At 38.8% G+C, this 12689-nt stretch overlaps 3 protein-coding genes across 4 annotated transcripts in view; 2 read left to right on the top strand and 1 right to left on the bottom strand.

Annotated features, from left to right (window-relative positions):
* Positions 1–7797, top strand: part of LOC107186637 (serine/threonine-protein kinase N) — a 41325-nt gene extending 33528 nt beyond the window's left edge. The window contains exons 7-18 of one of the 2 annotated variants that reach the window (XM_015574540.1): positions 3139–3390; positions 3470–3620; positions 3692–3779; positions 3892–4247; positions 4320–4558; positions 5365–5532; positions 6184–6501; positions 6583–6734; positions 6822–7041; positions 7111–7218; positions 7308–7448; positions 7539–7797. In XM_015574540.1, the coding sequence (XP_015430026.1) occupies positions 3139–3390; positions 3470–3620; positions 3692–3779; positions 3892–4247; positions 4320–4558; positions 5365–5532; positions 6184–6501; positions 6583–6734; positions 6822–7041; positions 7111–7218; positions 7308–7448; positions 7539–7682 (2337 nt within the window). In that variant the 3' untranslated portion in view covers positions 7683–7797. The remainder of the gene's footprint in view (positions 1–3138; positions 3391–3469; positions 3621–3691; positions 3780–3891; positions 4248–4319; positions 4559–5364; positions 5533–6183; positions 6502–6582; positions 6735–6821; positions 7042–7110; positions 7219–7307; positions 7449–7538) is intronic. The other variant, XM_015574542.1, reaches the window with a different exon arrangement.
* LOC107186638 lies at positions 16–2730 on the top strand. The gene is made up of 2 exons (XM_015574543.1): positions 16–1100; positions 1413–2730. The coding sequence occupies exons 1-2, from the start codon at positions 216–218 to the stop codon at positions 2703–2705; spliced, it is 2178 nt and encodes a 725-aa protein (XP_015430029.1). The 5' UTR covers positions 16–215; the 3' UTR covers positions 2706–2730.
* A 3067-nt stretch (positions 7798–10864) lies between the features above and the next one.
* On the bottom strand, positions 10865–11679 carry LOC107186608. Its single transcript, XM_015574505.1, has 4 exons — positions 11628–11679; positions 11483–11564; positions 11243–11414; positions 10865–11160 (listed from the first exon to the last, which is right to left on the bottom strand). Exons 1-4 carry the CDS (start codon positions 11649–11651, stop codon positions 10905–10907), a joined length of 534 nt encoding a protein of 177 aa, XP_015429991.1. The 5' UTR covers positions 11652–11679; the 3' UTR covers positions 10865–10904.
* Positions 11680–12689: the final 1010 nt, after the last annotated feature.

Here is a 12689-nt window from a genome sequence, read left to right as displayed (position 1 = left end):
GTTACAAACCGTTCCACTCCCCTCGAATCCATCGACATCGAATCGATGTGCAAGGTATCCACGGGAGTTCGTCGGGTTGTATTCGCAGCGAACGTAACGAAACGGTCGTCGCGCGTGTTCTTGCCGCGTAACCGATTAAACGGTCGCCTCGACGATGTTTTGCGGTGGATAACAGCCTGGAGGCGACTGAAGAAGAAGCACCAGGGGCGGACGAAATGTACAGACGTGAGGGCGAACAGCCGAGCAACACGCGACCGCCGCCGCCGTGGCTGGTGCGTGCGGAAGTTACGATTCGTCATAGCACGCCGACAACCTCGGGATCTGAAGAAGCTCCACCTGTGGCTGTGTCGTCCACCGTCACCGATTCCGGCGGTGTTCGTATGGTGTACCGTTTGAGCACCAATCAATCGTCATCGCCGACGATTTCGACGTCTACCTCCGCCCAGTCGATCCCATCCGCGTCCTCCGGTTCGTTCGGTTTTCAACGTGGCAACATTCTGTTCACTTCGACACCGCCACCCCGACCGAGCCCAGGATTCTACACGATACCGCGATCAGGATCGTCTGGAAACGATGAATCATTGTCGTCACGTGGCAGAGGTGTTTCCGACTCGGGCTACAACAGCGAACAATACTCGCCGCAGTCCTACTCGAGTCTACCCTCGCGTCGTCCAGCCCAACAGTACAACCGTCGATGCAAAAGCACCTGCAGCATCGTTCTGTCCGCCGTCGACGTGACCGACAACCTGCGAAAAGAGACCTCGAGCAAACTGGCGACCAGCGAATCCACCAAACACACGTACGATCACTCCTGGCGCCACCATTCGAGCCAGCACGTGTTCGCCAGGCATCAGTTCAGCACCGTGCCGGAAGTATGCGAGGATTGCACGGACGAGAACACCACGTCCAGCGCGTTCACCACGCACTTTTGCAGCAAGGATAAAGTCAGCAGCAAGACGACCACCGTCAGCAAGGACGCCGCCTCGCAGACCACGGATATCGAGTCGCGGGAATCATCGTCGACGATTGTCAGCAAGAGCAGAGTTCGGAGGAAAGCGGCCACTGGTGTACGTTCGTTTGACGAGCAGAAGAAGAAGAAGGTGAGTTGCGTTCGTGTGGAGCGATTTTATCTTGTTCCTGCAACCTTCTGGTCGTTGAATCCTTTGTACTTTCCAAGACATCAGAGATAAAAGTATTATGTTCCTGTTAATATCAATAATACAGAGAGTTCGAAGTTCGATCTTAAGTCACATGAAGCAAGGAAAAATGGGGATATCGTTGTACCCTAGTGGAGAACAGCCTAATCCTCTTACCTCTAGAAGTCCACACCCCAAAACATTCGTCCTCTCCAATGTCTCTTTCTATATACCAAAGAATATCACGGTCGTATTTCACTCTCGATTTCCTTTTAGCCAGAGAGCGAATCGCCCACCCCAGCGTCCGAGACCACAAGCATCGGTCCCTCAGCGGAATCGGAGAGGTCTGACTCATCGACGAAAGACGACAGCGCGAAACGGAAGTCGCGTACGGTACATATAGATGTCTACTGTACCGGGACAGACGACGACGAAAACTCCGACACGTCGACCGAGAACGAGTGCGACACACCGTTGACCGTGTTCGAGGATCCAAACGTGAGAGTGACCCATAACCTGGCGCCGGAGGATGTTCTGCCGAGAGGATTCCAGGACGACAAAGCGTTTCTGAAACGGGCCACGGAAAGACGATGCGACAGCTTCAAACACGCGCCAATGAGGATGCCATCCATCGCCAGCTCGAAGGGTTACGATAGCGACGACGTGATGAGCTCGTTGTATCCCTCCCAGTTTAGCTCTTACAGCGCCCTCAGGGATCTGGACTCTGTACCGTGGTCAGCAGCGTCCTCAAACGCCGGGATGCCATTCGATTATGATTCCGCCGCGGCGACATCCTGCAAGGATACGTTCTCCGACATCGAATCGTTGGTTTCCAGATCGGACCTGACCCCGTGCGACAGCTTCGAGTACGCCAGTTCCAGCGAGCGCGAGAGAATCCGTCGAATGGAGGAAATTTGGGCGAAGTCGGGGGAGAGGAACAAGAACTGGCGATCGCCACAAATCGAGCGGAAATATTTGTTACAGAATCGAAAGATGAAGGAGTATCTAGAGAAGCACGAGGTTGGATGGTCATCCGCCGATAGCGGGGAGGACACAGACGAGAGTGGCACGGTTGGCTGGAGTTTCGTCTCCAGCGAGGACAGCCAGAGGATCGTTAAGAAAAAATCGACCATTAAACGGAACGGTAAAGGGAAGGCCGCTGAGAAAGATACGACTGTCGTCGCGACAAAGAATGAACCTATTAAGTATTCGCAGACCGATCGGTCGGAATCGACGACCAGAAGCGACTCTATTCCACAGCCTCATAGTCTACGCGATCAGATAGGACCGTTCGGCTCCAAAAGCCCTTCCCCACATCCGTCGAAAGTATCTTCCAGGGTCACCTCACCTTTCACGACTCCTAAAGGCGAAAGAACCGATCATAGTATAAAGGCCTCTGTATTCGGTACGGTGGTGAACGCTTTCCGGAAGCCTGGCCACCATATTGGTCCCTCCAAGAATCCTTCTTGCTCCTGCGAACATTGCAGGAGACACTTCGAAGAGCTGAACTCGCGGGAACATTCGAGTTCCATAAGCGAGTTCGCGCGATGGACGGGCTTCCGGTTGTAGAACGAATGGAAAATCATTTGTCCGGTCCCGCAGAACTGTAACTCGTGAGAATTTAATGTCTCGCTGATGTATTTCCATCGCTTTTTTTTTTAAATTATATACTAGAACTTCCGGTTTCAAACGGAAATCGTGTAATGTAAGATTGTGTTACATATAACGCGTGTGCTTAAATTATATTTATTGATTACTATATGATATTCCATACTCATAGTCCTTTTTGTATTTATGACTGTTACAAATAATCGCCAAAACATTCTGCTGGGTATCGAGCATTTATGTAAGCCTATCGGTATACATGACTATCTATGCTGTTCATGTTGTTAATAAATATTGATTACATTAGTAATGCCAGTTTATTGCGCGTGTCCTTTCTGTCTACTCTTATTTTTTTTTTAAGTATCGTTTCTGTATCCCCCCTTTTGAATTACTTCAGGCTCAGGCGAGTCTCGCAGAATCGAGTAGAAAGCTGGACCTATTGAGATTATCCCTTGAACTTAGAAGGCAAGAGTTACCACCCGACAGTGGTACCGCTGCTCAATTGAAGAGGGAATTGGCTAGCGTGCAGTCAGCCAGTCCTGTCCCTGTGACATACACTTCCTTGCAACCGTTTCGTGGTCCTCTGGAGGGCAGAGCCACTGTGCCTGCTTCTGTATCAAGATGCGCAGCTGTTACTGGACAGTTAGAGGTGAGAACAGTTACCGTGAAATTTTAATGAGTTTGTTTGTAATTGTGCATCCACTACAGATACATGGTTCTAATTTTAGGTGAGGCTGATGGGGTGTCAAGACTTGGCAGAAGAAGTGCCTGGACGTACCAGAAGAGAGCACCCAGCGAGTCCAGATTTGCGTAGTTTTGTGAAAGGTGTCACTGGACGTAGTTCGAGCAAATCGTACAGCGTTAAAGACGAAACAAGTAGTAAGTGTTACTTGCAGGAATTTTTCGTTGTTGCAATAATACCTGAGTACTGATGGTTGCGTTTGTTGCAGATGATATTATGGCGGTTATTAAACTGGACAACCAAACGGTAGCACAGACTAGTTGGCGACCGTGTTCTCAGCAGGCTTGGGATCAAAGGTACAATTTTTAATACATATATAGTTCTGTCACAGGTACGTGATTATACTCTGTCGTACGATAGAGCGTCCTTGAATGTATCAGATAGTAGAAATGTAGCATTTCTCTTTAGGTTTTCCATCGAACTAGACAAATCAAGGGAGCTTGAGATAGGCATTTACTGGAAGGATTGGAGATCTCTTTGCGCTGTAAAGTTTCTACGTTTAGAAGAATTTATCGATGACGTGAGACACGGAATGGCTCTTCAGTTAGAGCCGCAGGGTCTTCTTTTTGCCGAGATTAAATTCCTGAACCCTATGATTTCGAGAAAGCCTAAACTGCAACGTCAGCGCAAAATTTTTAAGCAACAAGTGAAGAACTTCCCGCGAGCCAATCAGATGAACATTAACGTAGCTACTTGGGGTAGACTTTTGAAACGATCAGCCCCTTCGTTACACAATACGAGAAACTCGGAAAGTCCGCCGTCAGGTTAGTATACATTAACTGTTACATTATCGATGGATTGTTAGAAGGCGTAATGATACTATTTTGCTCCTTTAGGACCACAACCGTTGCAGCTAGTTTTTGATACGTCACTGGAAGATAAATCCGAAACACCTGGAGAATTGCCTGATCCGGATAAAGGAGGTTTGGGAGGAGCAAGGCCTTTAGGATTATCAGCTTCGAGCAGTAGTCCTACATTGCCACGTCCTCCGGAACATCCTCCACCACCTCCACCTACAATCACTAAGAAACCCTCAATGCCAGCTCCACCACCGCCACCGAAACTAGATCAAGAAGTAAGTCACGACAAATACATATTAGTTTTCTTATATTTTTCACCTTCAAAGAATTTATAATCACCGTTAAAACGATTAGATAGAAAAAAGTATATTTGGACCAAGATGTAGTGTATATTAAGAATTTATTATTTTATTAAAGTATGCGAAAGTTTCCTAGTATTTTCTGTTATTTGAAAGGTTCAGGGTTTGGTACACTGGTTATGGGTAAAACCATGTAGAACACGTGCATACAATGTATTCAGTTCACTTCGTATACTTCCTAACGTTTGTACATAGTAATATATATCTTTACAAGGCATGTTAGCGTATATTATATACTTTCACCTGTGCAAGGTATACCAGTATTTATAATTTTTTTTACACATGCTGCTTTAAGAATACAATGAATATAATATTTTTATACACGAAAACAGAATGCTATAGCACTGAAGCATAAAGCACAAAAAACTGTTAGATGCTTCTAGCGTATAAATTTTTATTTACATTTTATATACTTATTCATATTTTTTCACAATGTTTAATTTTGTTTTATATGCTAGCTTTCATGCATTAGCCGTTCCCGCAAAGTTTAGCACCAATGTAATCGAGTACATTGGTGGGTGCAATGTGCAGTACTCCTTTGGCAAAATCACAACAAACTCCCTTTGATAGTTGAATTTCTTAGTCATTAATATGTATTCTAAAAACGTACGTCGCTAAAGTACTATGTTTATGATACTTATCGTTTGGAATTTGTTACGTTACCATTAAAAAAAAATTAGCGATTTAAGATAGTTCCCAGAGTTAAGCATATAGTAATGTAGTTGCAGAGTGCATTAAGGGAGTTTGATTTCCTGCACAACGAGGAAAAGGGGGGCCCTCAGGCCGCAAACTTGAGGCCTCTTGTTACAGAGCCTCGTCCCGTGCTGATTGCACCACCCTCTCCACGCACACCCTCGCCCCAACCTGTCGTCGAGTTTCCTGAAGATGAGGTACATTCCTCGTTTACACGCAGCTTTATTGTTTTTCTAATTCTATTCCTATCTTACTGACGTATTCAATATAAAATCGCTTTGGTTTAATTTATGTGTGTGAACAAATCGTTCGCAGAGAGCATGCCATTGAAAGTTTTGCATGTACCTATGTCTGCATTTTGTACAAAAGCTTTTAACACTGTATTTGTGTATGTGATTCCTTTTTAGTGCTCCATTTACCTTTGCTTCATACAATACAAGAAATATATTATGATACTATAGTTATAGGTACTTCTTTAACAATTACTAAGAACACTTTTATATTAATGAAATATAATACATAACTGTTGTGTGTATAATATACTAATACTTCACATTGCAGACTTTACACATTCAATTCAATAAACCCTATACGGAAGAATTAAATACCTGTTTAATTTCAGATTTCATGACAATTTTATGTGCATAAGCAGCCGTAGACTACTAATAAACATGTGCATTGTGTTAAAACCTTAGTCTTAGTACCTTACATTTTACAATTTATAAAACTGTGTTAACATGTCTGGAGCAGTACTACCAATTATTAATCTATAGTGATTAATGTGTATGTTTTTATTACGGTTGTGTGGTAAATATGTCGTTCTAAGATGAATCGTTTAACAATTGTAGGTCGTGTATGAAATACCCTCTAAGCCTACTCAATACAGAGACAGTGCCTATGAATCTAGAAGACACTCGCAGCTAACTGGAATGAACATAGACAACTTTAGACTACTTTCGGTTCTCGGCCGTGGTCATTTTGGAAAAGTAATTCTGTCGCAATACAGAAACACAGGCGAATACTTTGCGATTAAAGCGCTGAAGAAAGGAGATATCATAGCAAGAGATGAAGTGGAGTCGCTACTTTCAGAGAAGAGAATATTTGAAGTGGCCAATGCTACGCGCCATCCCTTCCTAGTGAACCTGTTTGCCTGTTTCCAAACTGAGGTACAAATTACATCGGTTGCACTGGGAGCGCGTACCACATTTGAAACTTCGAAAAATAAAAAAATGTTTTCTTCCTCGTAGGCACACGTGTGTTTTGTGATGGAGTATGCAGCTGGGGGAGACCTCATGATGCATATACATGCAGATGTCTTTGGAGAGCCGAGAGCAGTTTTTTATTCAGCTTGCGTTGTTTTAGGATTGCAATATTTGCATGAAAGCCGAATCATTTACAGGTACGTTCTGATGAATTTTATGTGCGCATACATACAATATTTTCGCAGCCGCGCATACAGAGATCAATGTACCGTTTAATCTTTCAGAGATTTGAAACTAGACAATTTGTTATTGGATACAGAGGGTTATGTGAAGATCGCAGATTTCGGTTTGTGTAAAGAGGGAATGGGTTATGGCGATAGAACAGGAACTTTCTGTGGGACACCAGAATTCTTGGCACCTGAAGTTCTCACTGAAACCTCGTATACCAGAGCTGTAGATTGGTGGGGCCTTGGTGTATTAATATTTGAAATGCTAGTTGGCGAGGTAAGCTCAGTTGTAACTGTAACCATTCAGGATCGTTTATTGGGGCTAATTCCTGTATGTTTTTTCTAGTCGCCATTCCCTGGTGACGATGAAGAAGAAGTATTTGACTCTATTGTAAACGACGAAGTTCGTTATCCACGGTTTGTTTCTTTGGAAGCAATAGCAATAATGCGAAGGGTAAGTGCATTGACTCTTTGTTATTAGGTTAATAGTTCATCTCCTACTGCTAGCGATATAATAAATATTTTCTGTTTCATTCGCTACAGTTGCTAAGGAAAAATCCCGATAGAAGATTGGGTAGTAGCGAGAGAGATGCTGAAGATGTTAAAAAACAAGCATTCTTTAGGCATATAGTTTGGGATGATTTACTCTTGAGACGCGTGAAACCACCGTTTGTTCCCGTAATTGTAAGTGTGATGTATTATCTCTTTTTCATAATGATTTGACAAAAAAACATATGTACGGATTGGTGCATTGCGTTTGCATTTCCATTCCAGCATTCGGTGGAAGATGTCAGTAATTTTGATGAAGAATTCACATCGGAGAAGCCCCAGTTAACGCCGCCTAAAGATCCTAGACCACTTAACGATTTAGAACAAAGTCTGTTTAAAGATTTTACGTATATGGCTGACTGGTGCTAGCCATAATGATAATGTTGATCGTCTTTTTTGTTAAATTTGATACGCAAAATCGTCTAGCGTTCTATTATTATCTTTTCAGAGATCATTTTAGGGGCAATCGCATCGCAATTAATAATACCGGTAATTATATATCTATTTGTTTAATTGTCAGAATAGTGTGTTCCACACTTCATAATGTTATGTATTGTACAGATGTTTTATTTTTTAGTGTCATGGTATAATCGGACATAGAGAATTAAAAAAAAAAGAAGTATGTTCTACCGTTGAATCTCAGGTTTTTAATTAATATATGAATTTCAGGCTTTTAACTCATAGTTATACATTTTCAGATTTACATTTATCACGATTACCGATTAATTTCAATATACAATGTAAGGTAATAGTTGTAGTCATTTGAAATGTTTGAAAATAATATTCACAATTTATCAACTGAATGACAGAAAATGAAACATAAATTATACATGTACTTTTGTAACATGATCATATTTTGATACGAAGCTATTGCCGTTTGGTACCTAAATTTATAAAGATTTCTATCGCTTCATAGAATGTTTATCAGATCTCATAATCACAATTCTAAATGCTGATCAATTGTCTGAAATTATTTACTTGTAGATCCAAGTATTATTTTACAATTTTTCGTCGTACACTTATCACCTTTATGTGTAATAACCATTTTTCAGCTACTCCAGGTTTATATTCTCCGTGTATCGTAAAAGGATATTAACTGTATAAGCATAATATCATTCATAGAGTGCAGTAAATAAATCAAAATGTAATTATATTTGCTCAGGCTCATGTGATAGGGAATTGAATAAAAGAGACGGCACTTGCGTTAATCATGGTAATTGCAGTTAGCATCGGGCACTTTAAATATTATTACAATATATCAATCACGTATACCTACCTTATCAACGCAATCAGCAGTTAAAATCATTCTTTTATAGTAAACCCAAAAAAACTTGACAACTTCAACTTAAGTGCTTGTAACAAACAGGTTTCTAAAGGTTTGATCTCTATTTAACCTACTTGTTAATTGTACTCCATCATTTAGTTACATATTTCCGCGTTTCCAATATGTGATAGAATACTTGTGGGTATTCTAGTACTATACATTGTAAATATGTAACCAAACGTCGACTAGTAATAATCTATAAGATCCATAAGTACAATAGTTCAGCTTGATATGTTATTACAACTTTATATCACAAGGGTAACACAATCTCGTAGTAGCACATTGTTCGCACTCATATTCACCTTTTATTATAAACATCACTCTACAATTCCCTTACTTACGTTTCTTTTTGTACTCTGGTTTTGTGGACAATTACAACTACCTTGTACAATCATCACAAATATATGCGTTACATCTTAGTTACTGAAAGAGTTTTGTACTAATATCATTTTAATTCCTTTTAGAACTCTTCTGCACCATATAAATTTATCTGAAGCAGTTTCACTGCTTTAATCAACTTCTAAAAATGTCACTAGTAATACAATAAAGAAATTAATGTTGAAGAGGTACAATCTTTCTCTAACTCTCAATTCATTTTATTAACTCATCAAATTTATTTCTCATATCATCTTCTATGTCAAACATTTTTTAATTGGTTATAACAAAGAATTTTTTAAATGAAGCTCCCTGAAACAGATAAATGGTCTTCATGTAAATTTGACTTGCATTTTAATGAAAAACATTTATCTAAACAATTTATGAAAAAGGATAAACAATTGATCACAATGTTTATAAATGGTAGTGCTGTGATACTAATATAAAAGGGTTTCATTTGGAACTTTCTTACAATAATCTTCAGACAAACTTGAAAATATGATTTGAAGGAAAAAAAGAGGACAGTATTTAAAAATATAAAACAGAAAGCCGTTTGTGATAATTTCGGGTATACCTCGAATTCTAGTTGCCTTAATGCATCAACAAATTAATAATCGTTTGGTAACTATTTTCTACCGAGACCATGTATGTTGAAGAGGAAGCCTACTTATGTAGAGGTGCTCATGTAACACATTACTTATAATGTGCCTGTTTTTTACAATTCTCCTGTATAGGTTCTCCAATTTAGCTAAGTAACTATAATATAACTTTAGTTATAACGTAAAAGGGCGTTAAAATCTGTGTAACGACATCTCGTTATGTAATGGACAAGAAAATATGTAACATTGGGATTCTTGAAATCATTAAATTACAATGCATTAATAAATTCTTAAAGTATAACAAAACATCTGAAAAGTTAAAAAAACATTTATTTTTATAGTGTATAGATAACAAGTTACATTACTTTCACACGTTTAACTGCCAAAATCCATGTGTTTATAAAAACGAAATATTCTGTAGAAAAAAATATTTTCTTGTCAACGTGTTAATTGTATACTACATTATTACATCTAAAACATATTGTATACACTCATGACTAAAAAAGATACTGTATTAACATCACGTATACATGTAGCTTTTTATAAGATTGAAATTCTTCTGGTATACTGCAATTTTAAGAAGTGAAAAAAAAACGTTTGAAACATAGTACATAATTGAATGTATATACATACATATAATAGAAGTGTCGTACATTTTTTTGTAGATAGATATATTTTTAACACTCAAACGTAGAAACCTTCATAGAATATACTTTCGTTACTTATTTTTATATAAATAGGAAATAATGTAGAACACGTAAGTTCTAACCATAGGTAAAATGTTCACTATATTTATCTTTATTTGATAGTAATGAAACAGCATGTGCCTCGTAGCGTTTACTAAATCATGTGAACAGTTAATATCCCTAGGTAAAGGATGCCTACAGAATATCATTAAGAAATAATTTATTTAATGTATACATTTGCAGTGGCAGCTTAATACATATCACTCTGATTAGTTAAGTAACTTTTAGCAGTACTTCCCAAATTTACAATACTTCATACATATAAGCAATACTTACTTTGAGTAATAAATATCTAAAAGCAATGTACAATTATTCTGTGTTTAATTTTTCCAGAACCTTGAAGAATTAAAAATTGAAATTATCAAGTGATGTATGAGAAGCTACATCTGAACAGTAATGAATAATGGATATTATCAAAGAGGAGCTGATTATGTTTAATAAATCGAACTTATTATGAAAAAAGCATAATACAGTATTGTCAATATGTTTTTATTCAGTTAGGCCCTTTATTGAGGGATGCTTAGGTATATACAAAACAAGAGTTTTCTTATTGTTCTTTTGTCTCTTCATTTGTTTTACTTACATCAGTTTCTGTATCTTTATTACTATCTTCAGAATTTAAAGATTTCGCCAATTCATATAAGTTTGAAGTGTTCTTTCTAATTTCTTTTTCCAATTCTGACTTTTTCTCCTCTTTCTCCTTCATCAATTTAGTAACTTCTGGGGACATAGGTTTTAGTAACCCTTTACTTACTTTGTAAATAATACTGGTACTATCTTCTGATTTAAAAGCAAATGTGATCCTGTTACAGTACAAGCATATTCATTTATAAACAATAAAGTGGACTTTATGTCTTAAATTATCTAAATAATTTTTGCCTTTACCTATCACTGTTCAAACCTTCTTGTATTTCTTCTATTTTGTTCAAGGATATGTTGTATAATGTTGGCCACGGTATGTAGATTTCTGCCTCCGAATTCTTTTTTCTTTTAACTTCCAAGTATAGTACATCCAATCTTTCATTGTACTTGTAATTGACATCCCAGTATCGTCTCGCTAATTATAAATAATATTTGTCATATTGCAAATTCTATTAAATTGTCTTCTCACAATATTTAACTTACCTTCACATAGTTCAATATAAACATGAAACGTGGTACTTATTTTTACAGGATCAGTGCAACCTAATTTTCCAATATGATAATACTGAAATAATTTGTTATTTATTATCAGAAGTTAGTTGTTTCATATGTATACGATTTCACTTACACTTGGATGACAAATGTCATACATTTTTTGTGACTTTTGTACTCTAACAAAGTGAACACTTGCATTTATGTTAACAAAATTGTTTTCATTTTAAGTGTTTTAAGAACGGTCGTCCGTGCTCCACTTCGGTCTCACTTCATCCCTACAATTACAATGCACGCATAAGCGGGCCGCGCAGTCTATTGTCTTTATATCTCCTCTGCGTACTGCTGCATTCGATCACAGACGAGATAGAAGAATAGACGGTCTATTCTTATATATAGACTATGACCCCACTTCCTCACACCACAGGGTCTTTTGCACCGGCACCGGGGGCTCTGTGACCCCACGATCCACCACACGTGGTCCCTGGCGCCTCCACCGGGGGTTTTGTGACCCCGCGTTCTCACTACACGAAGACTCTCGCGCCTCCATCGGGGGTTCTATGACCCCACGCCTCAACACACGGGGTCTCTTCCATATACGTTACCACTTCATGTAAGTTTTAGAATATTGATATTAATTTATGAACCGAGACTATGGTTCACAAGTTTCCAGGTTGTTGATACAAGAATAAATTAAAATATCATTTTTATTAACAAAATTAATTACTGCCATTGTTGTTGGGGTTACTATATAATTTGCTCACGGGAACACGCACAAGCGTCAGTCCCAATTCGACAGTTGCACGAGCAACATTCGACCGAGCTCGAGAGTTATACGAGCAACAGCGATAAAGGATCACGTTTCAAATGGTTACTGACGCAAGCCATTTCACTATCGTTCATTGTCCCGTAATCCACATGTAGTAACAACCGATTGAATCCGGCAGAGGACTACTGCAAATTATTACACACGTCTATCGTATACCACCGGTATTCAAAATTTCGGTGACAAACTTATGAAACCTTTATGAAGTTTTGAAGACTGTACGGAAAACTTGCAAGTGACAAAGGAGGGAATTATTTGCGGCATATAAGTTACAATATTTTATAAGCCTGAATAATATCTAAGCCTACTTTTTCCGAATTTATATAAATATCATTACAAGTATATTGTAGAATCATATAGATAAGTAGGATT

The sequence above is a fragment of the Dufourea novaeangliae genome, unplaced genomic scaffold (genome assembly GCF_001272555.1).
Source record: "Dufourea novaeangliae isolate 0120121106 unplaced genomic scaffold, ASM127255v1 scaffold65, whole genome shotgun sequence".
Classification (NCBI taxonomy): domain Eukaryota; kingdom Metazoa; phylum Arthropoda; class Insecta; order Hymenoptera; family Halictidae; genus Dufourea; species Dufourea novaeangliae.
Note: the sequence above shows the minus strand (reverse complement) of the source record. Positions and strands in the feature narration are given on the sequence as shown.